The sequence below is a fragment of the Amborella trichopoda genome, chromosome 2 (assembly GCF_054954075.1).
Source record: "Amborella trichopoda isolate Santa Cruz 75 chromosome 2, AtrichopodaSantaCruz75HAP2 v2.0, whole genome shotgun sequence".
In the NCBI taxonomy this organism is placed as follows: Eukaryota; Viridiplantae; Streptophyta; class Magnoliopsida; order Amborellales; family Amborellaceae; genus Amborella; species Amborella trichopoda.
This window is the reverse complement of record NC_142337.1, coordinates 17,332,015-17,354,158: the sequence shown is the minus strand read 5'-3', so window position 1 is coordinate 17,354,158 and position 22,144 is coordinate 17,332,015. Positions and strand designations below refer to the sequence as shown.

The 22,144-nt window shown below is 34.8% G+C and overlaps 1 protein-coding gene across 15 annotated transcripts in view; it reads left to right on the top strand.

The window, feature by feature from the left end:
* The window catches only part of LPXK (tetraacyldisaccharide 4'-kinase family protein), a 66,586-nt gene extending 58,007 nt beyond the window's left edge, over positions 1-8,579 (top strand). For 9 of the 15 annotated variants that reach the window (XM_011629309.3, XM_011629307.3, XM_088858210.1 and 6 more), the window contains 2 exons: positions 5,615-5,695; positions 8,063-8,579. In XM_011629309.3, the coding sequence (XP_011627611.1) occupies positions 5,615-5,695; positions 8,063-8,233 (252 nt within the window). In that variant the 3' untranslated portion in view covers positions 8,234-8,579. Of the gene's footprint in view, positions 1-5,614; positions 5,696-8,028 lie in introns of all 15 variants that reach the window. The other 6 variants (XM_088858205.1, XM_020674459.2, XM_088858212.1 and 3 more) reach the window with 1 other exon arrangement.
* Positions 8,580-22,144: the final 13,565 nt, after the last annotated feature.

Sequence of the window (22,144 nt, the reverse complement as noted above, 5' to 3'; positions counted from 1 at the left end):
ATTAATTTGACTATCAATGATTTTAGATTGATAAAACAAATTTTTAGAAGTCTTTGGATATTTTATTTTCTCAAAATACATTTATAAATAGGCTTAAATTGAATTTTCAGTATTTAATAATTTAGAGAGAAAAATAAAATAGTAAATAATTTTTAAAAATAATTTTATTAGTTTTAAAATTATTAATATACATGGGGGCCACTAAATTAGAGCATGTGGGGAAGTGTGTGGGGCCCACTAGAGGCCCCATGAGTGGCACAACCCACCTTGTGCACCTCCTTCCTATTTTGTTAAAGCATGCAATATGTCATTCAATTGATTGAATTGAAAAGGGAAGTTATTGAAATAAAAAGATATTTGACTTTTCAAAGAGGCATGTATAAGAGAATGACGAAAATAAAAGGCATGTATATTTATTTTTCTCTACACCATATATTTGATGGGATTAGGTTAGGAAACTGATGAATAAGGTTCTAGCACCTTCCATTAGATTATGATAGTTGATCTATGGATTGTAAGGCTCAGATCTCTCACACCACAGATCTTTTATGATCAATGGTCCAGATCTAATCTCCATAAGGATGGCTAACCCTAAAAACCCTAACCCTAATCATGACTCTATATATTGTCTCAATTAGGGTCCCATCTCTGTACTTTAATTTACACATCTCTCTCTCTCTCTCTCTCCTCAAGAGTGGCACGCCACCCTCTCTCTTTCTCTGATCTCTCTAACCACCCTCAACACTTAAGAAAATATTGAAAAGAAAAAGAGGGACACGCCCCAACTATTGAGCCTAGCGGGGCACACCACACCCACATAGTTTTGAGACCTAGATTTTGTTCCACATTACTCTCTTCCTTGAAAGGTTTCTAGCCAAGGCTTCCACAATAGTGAGATCTAAGAAAGACCTTAATCCCGTGCACCATCGGAGGAGGAGACCCTAGTTGGGTGTATCAAGTCCAATTGAGATAATCTTTTAGCACTTTAATTTTTTGTTATTGCAGTTTGTGTATTTATTCCCAAGTCATTGGTTATGTAATTTCCTTTATGCAATAAAGGAGTTGTATTGAGTGGCAATAAGTAACAATCCATTTATTGTTTCTTTTAAGTTCTTTTGAGTTTATTTTGTAATCTTTGGACTATTGGAAGTGTTCTAGCCGGTTGAGAAAAAGAAAAATTTTAAAGTACATAAACCGTACTCGTTCACCCTATCCAACTTGCATTGGTTACAAAGCTAGGATTTCTTGCTGCCATTATTTTGTTTTATTTTGTTATTTGAGTCTTTTTATATATTTGAGATAAGAATACATGGCTACGAGACGTTTTATTACTAAAATTTTGAAGATCAAAAGGTTTGATGATGCAAACTATGCTCATGGAAGCGCAAGATAGGCTATGTGCTCTATGAGGAGGGTTTGCATAAAATCCTCACTGATACTCCACCATCTCAGCCTAGAGAAAATGCATCTCAGACTATGAGAGATGCATATGCTGAGTGGGAGCGTAAAAATATCTTTGCAAGGCATATCCTACTCATGGCTATGCATGACTTGTATGGCATCCGAGTATGAGTTGATCAAAACCGCAAAAGGGATGTATGATCGACTCGAGAAGGAATTTGCTGATCCTTCTCTCATGAGGAAGACTTTGGCCATGAAAAAGTCCAATAATCAAAAGATGGCCGAAGGTGGAAGATAATTGAGCACGTGCACACGTTCAAAGTGCTAGTTCGAGAATTGGAGGCGATCGAGATGCGGTTCAGTGAACCCATGCAAGTGGTTCACTTGCTAAATAAAAAATACCTAAGGCCCAATCCCATTCCAGCAATTGCAGCTTATTCTAATTCTTCTCAAAACCTTAATTTAGCTCCTCGAAACCATAATTAGGTTCCAAAGAGCCCTAGTTATCCCAAAACTCCCTAGATTTAGCTCTAGCCCCAAATTGAGACCCTAAAACCTAGACCTTGTCATAACTTCAAGCTTTCAACTCATTCAACTTTTCAACATCAATTTATCGACATCATGTTTCAATTCAAGTTCTTTTCAAGTTGGAGCAGACCAATATACAAATACCTCTAGTCCAAGGCTCCACCCCACTGTTGAATTCTTGGTGACTTGGCTTGTCTCTTCTTTATATTTTGCTTTCTTTTCGTTCTTTCTTTCTTAGCTTAGATCTTTGTTTCGTTTCTTTTATTCTTATTTTGATATTCTTTTACTCCCTTTTTTCAGTTTAGTTCTCTTTATTTTTATCCCATCTTCTTTCCATTATATGTATGTGTGTGTGTGTGTGTGTGTGTGCACGCGCGCACGCACGCTTTCTTTCTTTTCAAGTTCTGGCAGTTAGTTCTCTTCTTTAGATTAGATAGTATTTTTCATACAAAAATACTAAGGAACTAGTTTTCTTTAATATTGCCATATATTCAGCTTGTTTTGCCGACAATTTATAGAGGTTCTTTAGATTAGATAGTTTGTTGATCTTTTCATACAAAAATACTAAAGAACAAGTTTTCTTTAACATTGCTGTATATTCAGCCCACGTTGCCGACAATCCATAGAGATGAGTTCATAAGACTCGTCCTCTCTCTGAATTGGAAGTTGATGCCCCATTTTCTTAAACTATCTTCCTAGAAGATTGGGGCTTTCAAGATCAATGTTTTCTTAATTTTCACACCAGATTTGAGAGATCCCAAGAGTTGCTTTATGGATCTTCATATAAACAGTAAGCATCTTGATTGCTATATTGCTATAGTTCTTTTGACCTTTTTTTCTTAATATTTTTGTCTCCTTTTTTATTGCAATCCATTTTTGATGCAGGGAAAAATAGTAAAACGAATAATAATAAAAAAATATAATAAGGGTTTGAGAGAATATAGCCTCTCAAGGTCTGCAATGGAATCGATCCCAAAAAGATCTTTTCACAAGATCAAATTTACTCAATTCTCATTCTGTGATCTTCTTTCAATGAAGGAACATCTCCCTTTTAAATAAGAAAAAAATAAACAAATAAAAAACACTCATAAAAATAATCTCCTTTGCTCTCTCACGTACCACCTATATCTCTTCCTTATTTTCTCTCTCAGTTTCTTCTCTCTCACGTACCACTTAAATGTTTTCCCTATTTTCTCTCTCTAAGCTTCACGCTAGCCTTTCTAGGAATAAAAGATAACTATCACTTGTTATTTCCTAAACTAAAAGATCTTTACCTTATCTATATGTTATTTCTAAAACCAAAAGATTGTTACCTTATCTATATTTTATTCCCTAAACCAAAAGATAGACCTTCATGTGTGAAAACTCAGGCCCTATTAAAACTCACTCACCAAAATCCTCATTCCTAAAAAGATAAATTCAAAAATAATAAAATAATCATTTTGAATTTTTTCCTAATTTTTATCTACATTATCCTCTCGGGGTTGGGAGAAGCTCGACCTCGATCTTGAACTCTACTAATTGGTGATGTAGTCCTACTATGTGCATCGGCACTTTTTCTTCAATTTCTTCATTAAACCGATTCATCAAATGCTTCGAGCTTATCTCAAAGTAGAACACAGGGATCTCAGGCTCAATTATGATTTTTTCTTTTTTTTTTTCAAGTTCCTCGTAAAACTTGGGAAGATCGAGCTGAATACATGTTTCTTATCTATAAATTTCTTTATTACAATCAGGATCAACACCCTGGGTTTGTCGTAGGACTAGCTGGTGAAAGATCGATGTGGTGGTGAGCACCTTCTTCACGATGAATGTTGTTTCCAATCGTTGTAACTGTAGATTTATTTGGTCAAACTGTCACTAAAATCCTCCACGACTTTGGTCAAATTTTCAAAAGCTTGTCCTAAGCGATCGCGATTAGCTTTCGGTGCCATTGCAAAAAAAGTTGGATCTTTGGATCTTACTTGCTTTGATACGAACTGATGCAAGGAGAAATAGTAGCATGAATAATAAAAATAAAAATATGAAGGGTTTAAGATAATATACCCTCTCTCAAGGTCTGTAAGGGAATCTACCCCAAAAAGATCTTTTTACAAGATCAAATTTACTCAATTCTCATTCTCTAATCACCTTTTAATGAAGGGACATCTCCCCTTTAAATAAAATAAAAAAACAAATAAAAAAACCTCATAAAAATAATCTCCTCTCTCACGTACCACCTCTATTTCTTCCCTATTTTCTCTCTCACTTTCTTCTCTCTCAAATACCACCTAAATGTTTTCTCCCTATTTTCTCGCTCTGAGCTTCACGTTAGCCTTTCTAGGAATAAAAAATAACTATTACTCTTTGTTTCCTAAACTAAAGATCTTTAACTTATCTATATGTTATTTCTAAAAACAAAAGATCTTTACCTTATCTATATGTTATTCCCTAAACCAAAAGACGGGCCTTCCTGGGTGAAAACTCAGGCCCCACTAAAACTCACACACCAAAATCCTCATTCCTAAAATGATAAATTCAACAAAAAAAAAAAATTATAATTTTGAAATTTTTTCCTAATTTTTATTTGCATCAATTTTCCTGTTGAGCCATTAGTTTTTCTTTTTCTTCTTTCTTAGTTGGTATCGCTGAAGAGCCTGGTGCCTTCAACAAAATAACATGCATGGGATTTTATTCCTCTATTGCCCTTGAAGAATGGTTTTATTGGGTGCATAATGTGATGGCCCAAATGGTTGGGTTTCTTCTTTTTTGGTGAATCCTGACTCATTGCCAAGCGCTATGTTGTCCAACCAGAGACTTTTGCTTCAATCGCCAAGATGATCATTCCTAGAGCTACGTGATGAGATCATGTTGCTATCTCCTGATCTACTGCTCTCTGTCCCAGGCATCTATAATATTCCCACGACATTGAATTATATGAACGGGCTACTAATTCTGGTTTGAGAAGTTTTCCAGATGGTAATTTGTTACTCCCCGAGTTCATGTAATCAATCGTTATTGATGCAGGCTTCTTCAACAGAAACAACATGACTACTATCATTCATCATCATCGTTGTTTGATGTACAACAGTTTATGCAGGTCATTTTGGATGTCTTTTAGGCCTACAGGATGCTTGGTTCCTCATTATATGCTTTTATGATAGCAGTCTTAGAACCAGTAAGGCACTCCAATGCAACCGCATAGGAATTTTTTTGTTCACATGGGTGGTCTGGTCACCTATATATTCATTCCCCTAACCATTCATTGCACATATGTTCATACTATTGGTAATGACTTCATGCATGAAGCTGCCATTATTGCCTGTTCATGACGCATTATAGTATCTACTATCTTTGTTTTCCGAGGCTTCCATGATAGCTATAATGGTCTAGTAAGTATATGGCCATTTTTTTGGTAATGATGACAAAAATAGTCAGTAAAGGAGCCAAATAATTTGAAAACAAGTGCCAGATGTTTGAGACAACAAGGTCATTGGGTTTTTCTTGATTACTATCGTTGTCCTGATTGATGGTTCTTGTTCCAAATAGTCAATGTCTTGCAATGCATTTCTTGATTTCACTTATACTTTCATTTGTACCATTCAGATGCTTGCTTTCACTTAAACTTTCATTTCTTGATTTCACTTAAACTTTTGAATGGCCTATTAGGCTATTTTGAATACCTTGCCTCGTTCTTTTGCTTTAGGACATTAACATGATCAAAAGGAGGCTCAGAAAATTGGAGAATAGATTTGAAGTCAAACCTATAGTTGTTTTCACAGAGAAGGTAAACTCTGGACTGTTAATTTAAATTATTCATGAAGAATTCATTTTCACAATTAAGTTGCTTCGAGGAAATGTACTTTTGTTTTTTTATCAACGTCCAAAATATTGGACTTGAGTCGCAAATCAAACGTGTCCAATTCTGAGGCAACTTGAGACTTTGGGGACTCAATTCAGCAATTTTTTCATGTTTCTATTCTTCATTTTCAAAGAATTCAAAAAACAAGGATTTACATTAAAAAAATGAATATTTATGTAATTGTGTTTCTATAATACATTACAAATAATGTCATTTATATTTTAACTAAATCCTAGACTTACGAATTATGGTAACCCATAATCTAAAATCTTCGAAGAAATAATAATAATAATAATAATAATAAGGGAAAATTACGTAAATATCCGTTTTAACAAAATACCAAATACTTTATGTTATTATTGATATGCCCATTCTTTTGACTTAATAACAATTTTAAAAAAAAAGATTGAACTACCCATTTTTGGTTTTTCAAAAACCAAAATTAGGCCAATTTTGGTTTTCAAATACCGAAAAAATTTTGGTTCTTCAAGAACCGAAACTTTTCTCCCTTGTGGGTCCTCTACTTATTCTCTCTCTACCTCACTTTCTCTACCTCTGCATATTCTCTCTCTACCTCTCTCTCTCTACTTTACACAAGTAAAAATGGTTTTTTATTTGGAACTCTCTCTCCCCTTCACCCATGTGTCTTTTTTTTGGTAAGTTTCACCTAGCATCTTGAGAGAGGAATTCGGCCTGGTCTTGATATTCCCATAGCTTGAAGAGACGATCGATCTCTTCTTGAAGGTAGGGCATCAGGGGTTGGGTCATCAGCACACCGAAGCTTTCCATTCTCCTCTGATGTAAACAAGCCAAAACTGAGTCATATTGAGAGGGCCTATCGAAACCATTCGAAGGTGACAGCATAGAAGGTCTATAATGGCATTTTGCAATCGCCTTTAAACCAAGCATAGAGAAAAAAAAAATTCAGTTTTTAAAATACTAAAATTGGTCTGATTTGGGTTTTTGAAAAACTGAAAATCGGTAGTTTTGTTTTTTTTAAAAAAATTGTTATCAAGTCCAAAAAAACTGACATATTAGTAATAACAAAAAATATTCCGTATTTTGGTAATAACAGAAACTAAAATGGATATTTACGTAATTTTTTTTAATAATAAATAATAATAATAATGAAAAAGTTCATAGAGCCGAGGTTTTAAACAATCAAATTAAAGCCCACCTCAAAAATTTCACTAGAAGAGGTTATTTTGATGCCCAAATATCTTCAAATTGATCATCTCCCCATCAAGATGCATGGACATGAAAAAATAAATGGATTTCAAATTTTCGAAATAGTGCATCTTTTTTTTTCTTTTTTTTTTTTTTGACAAGATAGGAAATAGTGCATCTTGTAATGCATTTTTGGGCCATCAATTTTCATAGATTTGCTCGATCTACACTATTTTTTAAGCTTTAAATTTTATATTTAAAGATGAAAATATATTTTAAAGCTATCATATAGATTTCCAGTATTGAAACCACATTTCTCAACACTATTTGAAGCTGTGCTTTACTTTGATTGTTTAGAGCCTTGGCTGTGTACAAACCACACCCTAATAATAATACTAATAGTAATAAAAAGGGAAAAAAATGACTTCCCAGGGGACTCTTATGCCTACCCTAATAATAATACTAATAGTAATAAAAAGGGGAAAAAATGACATCCCAGGGGAAATTCTTATGCCTTGTAAAAGCTGATATGACTGTTTCTATTGATCAAAATTTCAGCCCAGTCAAACTATGACTAGTTCAAAACTTTCAGAAATCCAAATTCAACTTCCATATGTTTTTGTGGGAATAGCGCCCTTATCACGTATGACTGATTTTTCATGGGGAAAAGTCTATATAGAGTCGAGGCTCTAAACAATCACATTGGAGCCTACCTCAAAACTTTTGCTAGACGAGATTGTTTTGATGCCCAAAAGTCCTCAAATTGGTCATCTCGACATCAAGATGCCTGGACGTGAGGAAAAAACTTGATTTCAAGTTTTGAAATAATGCATTTTGTAATGCATTTTTTACTGGCAATTTTCAAGTTTCATAGATCAGTCGATCTACACCATTTTTTAAGCTTTAAACTTTATAAATGAAGATGAAAATATATTTTCAGGTTATCACAAAGATTTCTAGTGTTGAAACCACATTTCTCAACATTATTTAAAAATAGGCTCTATGCAAACCGCACCTTTTTTTATTGATCCAAAGTATTTGTTGCATAAGAAAATTGATATTGTCTCATCATTAATCTTATTTAATTTTAGGTTTGTTGCTAAAAGCATTTAATGGTACAATCAGGACTATGACCGCGATCCTGTCATTCTGACTAAGCTGGATAGTAGCCGTGTTTTGGTACTTCATTCGTCCTTGGAAATCATGCCATCTTTCCAACGTCCACCAAAAAGCTTTGAGGAGCTTTTGATGAATCATATACCTCATCCATCTCCAGAAGTCAATACTCTGCAATAACCATGAAGTCCAGTTCCTGGCTTTCCTGATGAATCTTATACATCATCCATATGGAAACTCAATGCTAAGGATTAACATGCGGTTGAAATCTTTCAAGCTTTTGAAGATTTTGGAAGGATTCGAAGATTAAGATTTAATTTTTGACAAAGAAAACAAGTTTCTCTTTATATGCTATGTAAGATTTTCCTTTATGCCAGATGCCATTCAATTGATTTGCATCATGTGCCCTTCCAAAAATATTACGTCCTACGTTATGTTCAACCTTAGCAATAAACCCTTGCACTTTCTCGGAATGAATGTTTTCATTGTAATTTTCACTTTCATGTTATGGTTCTTATTTTCTAAACCATTGTTGAGGACTGATTTGTTATCACATGGATAAGTACCAAGAACAAAGCCGAGGCAGGAAGGATAACTTGCACTTATTCAGCATAAAGGAAAATTCATGTGGATCAGAGGAGACTTGTAAAATATCATGTTCACTGCGTATTTGTCACTCATGAAAGCTCATGAAAGCCAATTGAATTAATCATTTTTAAAGCCCATTGAGCTAGTGTGCTTAGAAAATAGTTCCACGAGACACTTTAATAGGTACATCATTTTTCTCAACTACATCGTGAATGTAGTAAAATTATACCTCTATGTGTTTTCTTTTGGAGCTATTTGCTCCATTTTGTATTAATTTAGTTGCAATTTGATTATTACAAAATATTCTAATCGGCCTGGTGATTATTTGTAGCTTCAAGTCATCTATGAAGCATTTTATCCAGACGGCGTAATTACAAGAAATTCCTAGTTTGATAATTACAAAGCATTGAAGTGACTCGTTGATTATTTGCAGCTTCAAGTTATCTATAAAATGTTTTATTCAGAAGATGTAACAACATGTAATATTACATGCAATTCATCATCATTCCTATGTGTATCAAGTAACGCATCCTTATTTTTTGCTAAACCAAAAACTACAACTCCAAAGAGAAAAATATATCTTGAGGTGGACTTACTATCAACCTTATCCTTAATAAAATATGCATCCAAATATTTCAAAACTTCAAGCTTATCTACTTGAAAAAACATAATCTAATATGCTTCATTCTCTATATCGTAGAATTCTTTTGGTTGTTTTTCAACATAGCTCAAATCTGGTCTTTGTGCATCTTTGTAGCATACTCCAAGTTACCAATAGCTTCTGTATATGGAACATTAGGGTTTTTTTAAGCTTCTATTAGACAATCTTTCTTAGATAACTTTACTCCATTTTCAACTGGAGTTGACAATGATTTGCAATATTCCATTTGTTAATAATAGAGTCAAGATATTTCTCTTGGCTGAAAGATAACATTCTCTAGTTTCTATCTCTAGGATATAATATGCCTTTATCATATCTTTTATCTTCAAACCGAGAAGTCATAACTTGGTCTTCTCAATCATTTCCAAGTCATTTTCAAATATATCAACATATAACAAAAATATTAAGAATTTACTCTCACCCTTCAAAACATATACGCAATGGTCAAAATTATTTACTTCATATTCCATTTGAAAGAGAACGTCATATCCCATTTGAATATTATTTTTTAATCACATATTATTCTAATGGATATAAATATTACAACAAGGGAATACGTGACAACATAGTTGAGTACTATTCTTTTAAGTAATCTCCTTTATCCAATAATCCATCAAATTTTAACTTCCTTTTTCAGTACCTATTTGCAATCTATAGGTTTTTTATTAGAGAACACAAATCCCAAACTTGATTCCTTCTTAATAGAATCAATTTCTTCTCTCATGCCGTTAAACCGTTCTTAGATTCTTGTGACTTCATCGTGTCATTGAAGTCAAAAGGATCATCGATTTTATCTAGGTTAATACAATTGTATATCTACTTTCTCATGTAGATATAAAATTATCAAGATAAGATGGAGGACCTCTAAACCTCTTTTGACCACTTAACATAGGATTCATTGGATCTTGAACACCATTATGTTGATTATAATGATCAATATCCACTCTAAATAGGGGTGGCAATAGGTCAAGTATTGGTCAGGTCCTGCTGGACTCGTATCCGGACCCAAATAGTAGGGGTTGGACCCATACCCTGACCCGGAATTGAGGGGTCCATAGATCTCATACCCATACCCATACTTGGAAAGTAGGTTTGGAGTCGAGACGCGCCCCGTAATCGAAATGCTCACTTCTCCCTTCTCTGGTAATAAGAAAGGCAATAGAACTCCCATTTCGCCATCGCTAGATTTAGAGAGAGAAAATCAGACCAAAAAATGCCCATGCAAAACCCTAAGGGCGTGTTTGTTTTTCTGAAAGTATTCTTTTACAAAGTATTATTTCAAATTTTGAAAAAGTTATGTGCTTGTTTCACACTTTCCATGAAAAGTTCAAAAACTAATCTTTCAACAAAAGTTCTCATTCCTTTGCTAAAAAGTGAAAGATTATATTCTTAAGGGGGGTAAAAACTTAATCTTTCATAACTTTTTTGTTGATCACTATTCATTGTGCATAATATAAATATATAATATTAGTTTTATTAATATGATATAATATAATATAATACTACTATAACATAATATTATATAATAATATTATAATATATAATATAATATTATATTATATATTTTATTAATATAATTTATATTATATAGTATATATTGATTATATATTATACATAATATATAATATTACTATATATTTATATTATATTATATATTATATATTAATTATATTATATATATTAATATTTTATATTATACTAAATATTATATATAATATATATTTATCATATTATATATAATATATATTTATATTATATATATAATATAGTAAATAATAATATAAACATTATATACATAATATATAAATATCTTATATTATACTACGTATTTATATGTAATGTATAATATATATTTATTATATTATATAAAGAAAAAGCTAAAGTGTTCAATGTAGCTTAGATAAACTAAATGCGCCAATGGCCCAGATTAAATCTGGGCGGATCTGACGTTCAATGATATCCGATAGTATTTTAATTTTTATTTTTTTTTACAAATCCAAATCACTTGAAATTTTATGCGTATGTTCTTCTCATCAAGTCGCACCCAATAAAAAAATATATATAAAAAGAATTATCGGTAAAAATGACCAAAATACCCTTGAAATTTTATAGGGGTATTTTGGTCATTTTTTCATGTAAAATATTTTTTTAATATTTTTCGAACATTCACCTATTTTTTATGAATAAACGTATAAAATTTTAAGTGATTTAGATTTGTAAAAAAAAAATTAAAATTCAAACACTACTAGACATCCATGATCGTCAAATTGGCCAGATTCAATTTGGGCCATTGCCGCATTTTGCTTATCTAAGCTAGGATGCGCACCCTATCTTTTCCATTATATAATATTTATATTATTTATATTATTTAATATATAAATATCTTATATTGTATTATATATTATATGTAGTATATATTATTATATTATAAATAATATATTTATTATATTAAATAAATATTATATATAGTATAACAAATATTATATACATAATATATAAATAAATTATATTATATTATAATAAATATTACATTATATATTGTATAATACAAATATACATTAATAAAATATATAAAACATATTATATTATATATTATATTATGTTATATATTTATATGGTTAATATGTATATCAAACATAATATCCAGAACTTTTTTGATATTCCAGCAGGTTATCAAACCCAATAGCTAAAATTTCAATAGTCATCACTTATCTAAACTTTCTAGAATAAAACATTCAACTTTTCAGAAGATATCTTTCTAAAAAACAAATGCGCTCTACAGGAATCAAAAAGGACCGAAAGATATAATTCAGACAGGAATAAACATGCAAGAAATGGAGTTTGGGGGAATAAAAGGAAATGCTAAAAAAAATTGGAGAATGAGAAAAGATGTTGAAAAAGAGGATTGGTTGGAGAGAGAGAGAGAGATATGCCAATTCATAAACAAGAAAATGGCCAACTTGGTTTCAATGCTACGCTCCCACTTCGAAGAGCTATGCAAAGAAAGAAGATTAGAGATGGAGAGAGAGAGAGTAGATAGGAACATGGTTGAGGGAAATGGCTGAATTAGGGTGACAATGAATCTGACTAGACCCAGGACCCGACTGATAGACCCGATTTCGAGTTTGCAGATGAGTTCAAATTTTGGACCCGAATAGTCTTCGGGTCTGAATCCAGGTCCGACTACAGACCTGACCTGTAATATGATGACAAACATATCTCTTTAGGTACATGCTAAGTGTTCATATTGTTACAACATTGGCAACACTTCTCACATTGTTCATATTCTCACGACTAGACCTGGGATCCAACGCGTAGACCCGGGACTAAAAAGCTTTGGGTATAAGGCCAAATTTTGGACCTGAATACTATTCATGCCCAACTCCAGCTGGACCTGACCTGTTGCCCCCTTAGCCTGGAAGAGAGAGAAATGTCGTCTTTGGTTGACAATAAAGGGCCAGGCTCGAAGAGATAGAATGTCGTCTTTGGTTGACAATAAAGGGCCAGGCTCAAAGGGAGAGATCGAGCGCCAACCACGTGGAATGTCGCCCAATATAATATTTGGCTATCCCTGAAATTTCAACTCAAAGTTGAATTTTGATGATTCATATGTTAAACGGTTATTTGGATATATCTTGATACAATTTGATCCTATCAAATATGGTCGAGTAACTTTTACAATTAAAATTATATAAAATTCTACAATATCTTGAAATATTAGGATAATAAAATATTGTCAAATATTCCCTTAATAACATGTTCACCGATATACGTTAGAAAATAATATAACTGAAAATACTATAAATTAAATATTATTTAATAAAAGCACATATGTGATGATGGATACATCAAATGTTCTCTAAAGGGGAAGGATTTCATGCAACGGTTGTATAGTAGTATAATGTAACTATCTTCAAAAATCATATTAGAGATACTTGTTTGACATGAATTTTTAAATGTACACTCTTTTCATTCTGAAAAACAATCACAAATAAGAAAATTTTGAAATAATGCTTTAGAAAGTTTTCATTTTGGCCCAATTAATATAAGTTGTCCATTTTATTTAAGTGGTTAGATACAAGCCTCATATGAACTTTTTTTTTCCCAAAATTTTTATATAGTGTTATCATCATTAGATTAATAAGGCTGAAAAAGAAAAAAGTGATTTTGAATTTGTTAAGGCTTAGATCTTGAAATTCACCAAATGGATGGTCGAGATTCATTGTTGGATGGGTACTAACTTTTACCATATCTAGGGTGAAAATTGAATTTTTTTTCTTCGTAGGATTGATTATGAGGATGAAGAGAATGTATGTGCAAAATTTGGGCTCATACAAATGCCAAAAATATGATTTTTTAGAGGTGTGGTTGCATTATACTACGATACAACCGTTGCATTAGATCATTTCCCTTCTCTATAGGCTCTCTATAATCAAATATGCGTTTTTGAAAAAAAAAAAATTTAAGATTGAATTCCATTTTAATGATTAATATTTAATACACGTACATATCACCAATGTATACATACACACATATATCTACCTATGTATGTGTGTAGAGAGAGAATATGTAGAGAGTGACAATACGTTTTGAAAACAAACCTAGGTTGAAAAACTTCAGTTGAGATTCATGAGTGATATTTAATATTTTGTTATAGAGTTTGACATATTAAAAATTATTTATAACTGATTTTCTTTATACTTCCATCTCCTCTAGTTTTAGCTATTTTCCATATTTGTTATGTATTACTTGATATTATTTAAAAAATAAATAATGATATTCTTTATTTTTATTTTATAAGTTATTTTTATCTTATAAGGTATGTCACATTAATATTGAATGCCAAAGAGATTTTCAAGTGAAAATACCCCCGATCTGGCACTCTAAACTTGTTAATTAAAAGTAGTAGAGAAGTCATGGGATCAATCGAATTATGATCGAAAGGTTAATCTATCCAAATGAATGGATCCTGCCTTAGATCATCGGCAGTGCTGACATGATCTTAGCACTAAAATACATAAAGAAATGTAGTTAACTGAGATCTAATTAAAATAACTTAAAGAAATGGGAAAGATAGACTTACCTGACTGAGGGAGTTGGCCCGGGTCACCCGAAGCTTGAAGCGTCGCCCGTATCAGGACCGCAGTTTCACTTTATGTTGTTTGTCCTCCTCTTTGTTTTTAGAAGTGGCCAGACCAGAACTTGGGTTGAAATGGGATTACTAGGTTTCCTAATCAGCGTTTTCCTAGTTCAAATGGTTAAAGGCTGAAGTATGGGTCTTTTGAATGGGGTTCATGATCCTAGAATTCTAAGTGTCGTCTCCACTCATAGCGTCTAAGTAAATTTGTTAACCAACCATCAAGAGTAGGACTCAAGTCCTTTTATTGACCTCTGAGTGGTCGGGAAAAGGTTAGAGATGCTTATCCAATTGGTTTGACTCAAAATTCGAAATTCTAGTGGTTAAACATATGGGTGACACAAAGTGTGTCGATTTGTTCGAACGTTATGGAAAGCTACCAAATTAAAATATGGGTGTCTACAATTGCCCCACTTTGGCACTCCCTGTCATTTGAGGGTTAGGCGAGTGGCAAAGAAATAGACACTACTGATAGTTTTTACTTCATCCTAATGTCACGTGGTTAGAGAGCACACTAGCTTTCTTGTCTAAGATATTGCACTTCCCCGCTCACCCACCTAGGGCATTTTCCTCCCAAGATTTTCAGTGTGAGTTGTTCCAATAGTTTGTGCTAGTCCGGACTTCGAGTTAGATTTTCTGGCATGCCACTTAACTTCAGGAGTTCTAAATTTGTGTTCCAAATTTATGAACTTGGCATTCTCCTCGATTTTCTTTCAATGATTTCTAGGGTTTTAAAAAGCTTTTACCTATTGGGCGAAATTTGTTTAAAAGATTTTTTTTGGTTGATTATGAAGAGAATAGATGAGGCTGCAACCTGGAAGCATCATTTTCGGGTGTCCAGTTCCCTTGTGTTAATAACTACTTTAGAAATTTTGAAAATAAACATAATTTCTTGAAACAAAACTAAGAGCTTAGGCGGGCGTTCGATTTTTAAAAAGAAATCAAGATTTTAAGGACACAAAATACACAAGGAATATTTTTGAAAAGAGGAAGATATTTCAAAAAAATATAGTTTAGTTAGCAATTTTAGCTCATGCAACCATGGAGCTCTCAAAGCAGTTTAACGTCAAGCAATAGTTTAATGTCATGTGGTGGCAAACGTTTTTTTTAAAGCATCTGATCATTTTATGTCGAATGGGGATAGACATTTTTTGAAAATACACTCGACCATTTACATCTTACGGGGCAAGACGTTTGTGAAGTATACCTGATCTTTTACATCATATGAGGCTCATTTCTGAAGTATACCAGACCATTCATGCAGTATGGGTTAAGACGTTTTATTTTTTTAACTGTATGATTTTGTTGGAGGCGGTTAGCAGTTTTAACTCGTGCTACCAAAGAGCATTTTCTGAAAATTTCTGGACTGTTCAAATCTTGAAGTTTATGAAGAATACTTGAAAATCAGTCCTTTTTTTAAAGACAATACATACATGTGATCATTTTGGTCTTCTAAAAGCCTTTGGATGCTGGAAGGGGATCTTTGAGAAAAATGATCTAGGCGACACAATGTGTGCCGCACTTGAAATTTGGGAGATCCTAGCTTCTAGTCAATCTAGAAATCTTTTTTTCTCATGGAGTATAACTTTTCATGACTATAAAAGAGGATTTGGCCGAAAATCTTCATATCACATCTTTGCTATGAAACTTTTCACATTCTTCTTTCTTCTAGGGTTTGTTTCTTCTTTTTTCTTACTCCTTTCTTACTGGTTTTCATCACTTCTCATGGCCCCAAAGAGAAATAATGATTCTTCCAAGGACAAAGGGAAGAAGGTTCATTCGAAAGACAAGAGGGAGGAAGAAACCCCCCTCCCTTTCCTAGGGTGAGGCACTTTCCTGAGGGCCTTCCCTTCCACATATCTTAAGGCTTGAGAGCAAGAGATACCCCTCAAAGAACCCAGGGTTATTTTCTTATTGATCCCCGGTTCAAGGTTTGGTATATTTCAGCAAGACAGTGGCCCGAGCTTATGACCTTCCTTTCATCTCTCTCCATGGTGGAGGTTCTGGCCATGACATCTTTCTATGTCAACTTTCCTCTCATAGAAGTTCTCACGGAAAGGTTTAACTTTTGGACGAATACATTTTTCCTTCCCACCTGAGAGACTACTCATATTTTAGAGGAAGTCGCAATGAATTTAGGCTTGAGTTTGTTTGGGACCCCATATCATCCCTCAACGGCTACCGATTATCACTCTATCTTGGGGATGCGATTACTAGGAGCAGCATATTCTCCACAAGGACAATGGGTTGATATGGAGGCCCTTGTTAATCGAGAGCGATCCCAAGTGGCAGAGCAAATTCAGATTTTTATTTTCGTGCTTCTTGAGTCAATTCTCTTCCTCATTGGTCAAACAATTGTTCGAAGTACCCTTAGTCCTTTGGCCCATGCTTTTTGGGAGAAATCAAGGTGTACCGTTGTTCCGGCAAGACTGACAAGTATCTACTGTGGTAAATTGAAGGAAATTCTTTAATTTTGCAGGTATGTTCTCGAGACTCATCTATTCTATTTTCCCACTTGCACCTTACTGTTGTAGAAATTTCACAAAAATGTTGTAAATTTCAAGGCACTGTGTCAGGCGACACAAAGTTTGTCGCCCTAGCCTGGCAGGTCTGGGCAACGCAAAGTGTCGCTTATGTCAAGTTGCTCTTGAACATACTATATTTTCTAGTATTTAGCCCCATAATTTATATATTCTTATGATTTCTATTTTCTACAGATCTAGGCGAACGAACATATTGCAATCATCTGTCCCCCTTGATCTACAATTGTTGTGTCTATTGCTCATGCATTGTTGTATGTCAATGACATTGCCCTGCCTCGTGAAGCCAATGTGAGTATATAAAAAACCAATACACAAGAGAGAGGTTCAAGAATACACAAAACTATGCATACAACTTTTGAAATTTCAACAACTCTCTTGAATTTCAACACTTAAAATGCAAATCCAGCAAGGTAGCTGCTGTAATTAGAATACAAAGGCTTCAAAATACACTCATGAATAGAGGATACAACTCTACTTGGGCCTCTAATACAACCAACCTATCCTTGAAGATAGAACACAAGACTAGACATATATAATCCACTCTTTGAAAATTCAGCAACATACAACTTCACAATCCCAAATTATACATCAATTGAATTATAAATATACATCAAATCAAAAATGAAAATGTGATTGCTCGAGTGTAATATACAACATAACCATGGGAACCCATAAGGAGCTCTCTTTTGCCCGGATCACCGCCTTAGGACTGAACTATGAGCCCATGGGAGGCATGCAATAGCTAGTCTCAAAATCGGTGCCAATTCATCATCTATCAAAGGGAAACCAAGCATCTAGATAAGTATTCATAAAGCATGGAAGGTATTCTCATAAAAATTCAGTTTACTCAAAGTGGAGAAATCGTGGGACCAATCTAAATGCCAAAATTGCAAAATCGGATCAAGTTATCTCTCATAGCTCTTATAGAAAAATCAACATACTCCCTATAAAATCGAACTTTTCATGGTATAACAAGAAAACTTAGATCACTGATTTGAATTGAAAAGAACTCAGAAAATTCAGCAAAATAAACTTCAAAAAATCGATGATGAAAATCAAAAGAACACTATCTCAATTTACTCATGGATTGAGCACAATTGAGCATAGATGATCTAGTAAGCAAATGGAAGATTAATAGACAAAAGGATAATCATAGATCATCATGAAAGGCTGATGGAAATGAAGAAACATAGTAGAAAAATGAAGCATACGAATGGATATGAAGATTGCTTGCTCAAGATAGGTGACCCCTTTGAATAGTTGATCACATGGAGGTCACCATCAAGCTTTCGATCACAATTAATGGAGTTCGATTTCACCTTTCAATGGGGTTGATCATCTTCCAAGGTCGAAGATGAGTTTTCTAACGAGACAAGGTGGGGCGTGCCACTTTTGGAAGCCTTTCTTAGTGAGAGAAACTAGGTGGGTGAAATGATTTGAAATGGGGTATTTATAAGCACTATAAGTCACATGGAAGAGATGCTTCTAGATGATGAAATCATGGCCCTGCATATCTTTTATCGAAGGCTATAAGGAGAGGTTTGATCTTAGCCCACCATCCACAATCAGCCATCTTGATGTGTGACACGGATTCAACACTGTTATCCTCCCTTTAATTCCCTCCAATTTTACTTGTTATAAAACGCCCTTGTTTTTTAATTAAATAAAGCTTCAAACCATGATGAAGGGCAAGCCCATAATAGTCATTTGTCAAAATACCAACCAAAAGAATACTCTTAAAACCTCTCCGAATTATAAAGGCATTTGTGTTCAATAAGAGTATGCCACAGAAGGCAAGTGGTTAAGTGCACATTTCGTAAAAGTCATTTGATTAGGATTAATATTTCAAACCCCATACCCTTAATGGTAAAATAAAATACATGGGAAAATGAAAAAAAATGCACCATAAATGAAAAGTCAAGGGGGCCCCCATGGGGATTGATGTCACCCCCACGTGGGGGTGTGTGGGCCCACAAGGTGCGACACATGGACACCCATTGGCCATTTGGGTGTCCATTGTGGATCCCAAGGGTTTGTCCTTAAGTATCATTTTGTCCAAACAAATTCCAAATAATATTTTCTTGAGTCAAATAAAATTCATAAAAATTCTCATAAATCATCAAAAAACATTTTAATGATTTTTCATCAAAATAAAACATTTTAACAGCGATCAAAATAATTACAAGTGAAATATCTTTTGAGCTGAATTACAAAACGGACCACTCCACTTGGCTAGCCCTTGAACCCAAAGTCACCTTCTCAAAAATGACCCAACAGACTCATGACTCACAATGTTTAATCCGGGGTTCAAGATATTAGTCATATCAAAGCGAAGTCAATGGGTGACTCTGAATTTCAAGGTTACGTGGATTTTAGGTGTACCCCCTAGAAGACATGCATACATCAAGGTGTGGGGGTTCCTCTCTTGACAGATGTGCATAGCTCTATCGAATAGATCCTTGGAAGAGCAGGCTTCCCATGAAGTTTTATGTTATATGCACATGCCACAAGAAGGTACTTAGCATCAAGGATTTAAGCCAATGCCCTCTATTAGCCCAACCTTCCTATGTAGGACTTGTAATCATCAAGCTCATACGAATATCGTATTGTCCTGTCCTATCACGTGGTCATGAGGTACATATCATATTAACCAACCTTGACTAAGATGTAACCCTCAACCCTCTCAGTAGCTTCAATATACCAAAACCACCTCATGATCGAATCAGGTTCCATGCCTCTTGGTCCGAGTGTACCAAGATCCTAAAGTCATGTCGCTCTTATACTTCCACTCAAGTATAGAACCATTGAGAATGAAAGGATTTAACGCCTAGAAAGGACATATTCCTACAGTCAACTACTATCGAAGAATCCTTTACGAGTTGTCATCATTTGACTGGGTAATTCAAGGTCTTGAGAATGCATCCTTGATTCTTCCAAGTATAGGGTACTCTAGCCTACTTTTAGTGGGCCAACACTTTACGGAGTGTTATTTTCTTCATAGGGTACTCCGACAGTTTCGATTTATCCAAAATTATACATCACCTACGAAGGTTATTGATCGCCACCCCATATTTCCTCTTAGATGACACTCAACCTGCTTGGCAAAGCAAGTCTATCTTGGAAGGGGGAGAAAACTTTTACAAACAAAGGCCTAGTCAAGTAGGATAAACTTGTGACTACTTTCAATTATGACTCTTGGTGGGAGCATGCTTGTTCCCTTCCCCTATGCCCCTAGACTTCGTTGTCCTGAGGCGAGCCCTCTACCCCTGCCAGGGATCTCGTATCTTCTCATGATGCCGAGGCATCTTCTTCAAGTAAAACAAGCTAAGTCTAGTGAAGAATCAATTGAAATCAACCTGGAGGAGGAAGAAGTCGAGCTAGCTCGATGGGCAGCCTTTGTGGCAGCTCTCAAAGAAAAAGAAAGCGAGCCCAAGTCCAAGAAGGAATAGGAATAAGACTCTTTTCTTTTTTCCTGTTTTGATTATGAATAAAATGTAGATGGCCTTATGACCTTTCTGATTTTCATTATTTTCTCCTCTCTTTAATCTGTTAGGATAGTGGGAGTGATAGTCTCAAGGCCCAACTTTAAATGGATGAATAAAATTTTTACTTTTCTAGAATGTCAAGGCTCTGTTATTTTAGATAGTTTGAATTTTTAGAGACTCCATGGATTTTTTCAAGTGTTTCTAAATTTTCCTGAATTTTTGGGGATTTCCATATAGCCAACACAAAGTGTGTCAAAATCTTGATTTAGGGGACCAAATCTCTCTCACGTCCTCTTGGGAACCTGTGACAGTTAGCACGGTCAAGAGAGAGGCATATTTGAGGGCGATGGACCACTAGATAGAGGAGTGGAGAGGTAGGGCAGACAAGGTCCTTGGTGAGGAGGAGAAGGAGGATGGTATCCCCTTGCCCTTGTATGAGGAGAGATACATGGTTTCATCGAGGAAGATTGCCACCTTAACAAATCATAGAGAGGAGGTGGCTCGGCAATTGGGGATTGCCCGTTTCGAGGTGGACCATTCCTCTCGTGAGGAGATTATTCTCTAGTGATTGTGATGCGGCATTGCAGGAGAAGGCCTATGCAGTAGTAGATGGTTGAGGCGAGGGAGGCAGCGATAGCTGAATGTGACTCCCTACGAGATGAGCTGGACAAGGCGACGGTGGTATCAGATACGGAGCAAGATGCTCTGAGGGTGGAGTTGGAGGGAATCAGAGCCAAGCTTGAGGGGTCAAGAGCTGAGTTGGAGAGGGTGCGATCAGCATCATCTTCTTCATCCATTATTCCTAGCCTTCCGCGACCAGCCCTACGATCGCCAGACCTCAAAAAGGACATTGCTAGGCTTCAAGGGACTCTCCTCATACAATGGGTATGTTTTAATCCCTTTACCTTTATCTCTTCCTTGTACTTTCTCCTTCTCTTCTTTACTGATATGATATTCCCTTTTGTGTCTTCTTTGCAAGATTTGTTGAGGACGCAATTTCATGAGGCTCAGGAGGATGCGAAGGACGCACTTATTGCGCTAAGCACCTTTTTGTTGGAGGCAGGTAATGATCTTTCTCGAGCAAATAAGGTTTCTCAGAAGAGGCAACTGCCACTGATCACAGTCTCGGGCACCATCACAGAGCATAGAAGACTCAAGCGAGTGCGTCCAAGGTTGGAGGAACAGGGAGAGTCAAATGGTTGTGCCCCTACAGCTAATGAGGGTAAGCAGGACATCGGGTCGAAGATGTGATCTCCCCGTTTCTCTTTTTCTTTTTCTTTTTTTTTGTATATATATATATCTATATATATATTAATTTTTTTTCCTTTTATTTATCCATTTCTTCTTTTCTTCCTTGTCTTCTACTTTTCAGCTTGTACTTGGTTTCGACTGTCCCCTTTTCATCTATGGATTATGTGTGAAATCTTATGTGTGCAACTGATTCATCGAGATTGCGGGGTATACTTTATTTGCACACACTTTTTAGACTGAGTTTTGACACACCCAGCCCCTCTAGTTATAGAGTTCTGGTTCTAATATACCTGTTAACGGACCGTCATACACACATATGAAAGACACGTTTGCCCCATTTTGCCTCTAGAGATCTAATTGAGAGAGAAAACTCCTAAATTAGCCAATATCGTCATTGACGAGGCTCACCCATCTCTGATATGTGGT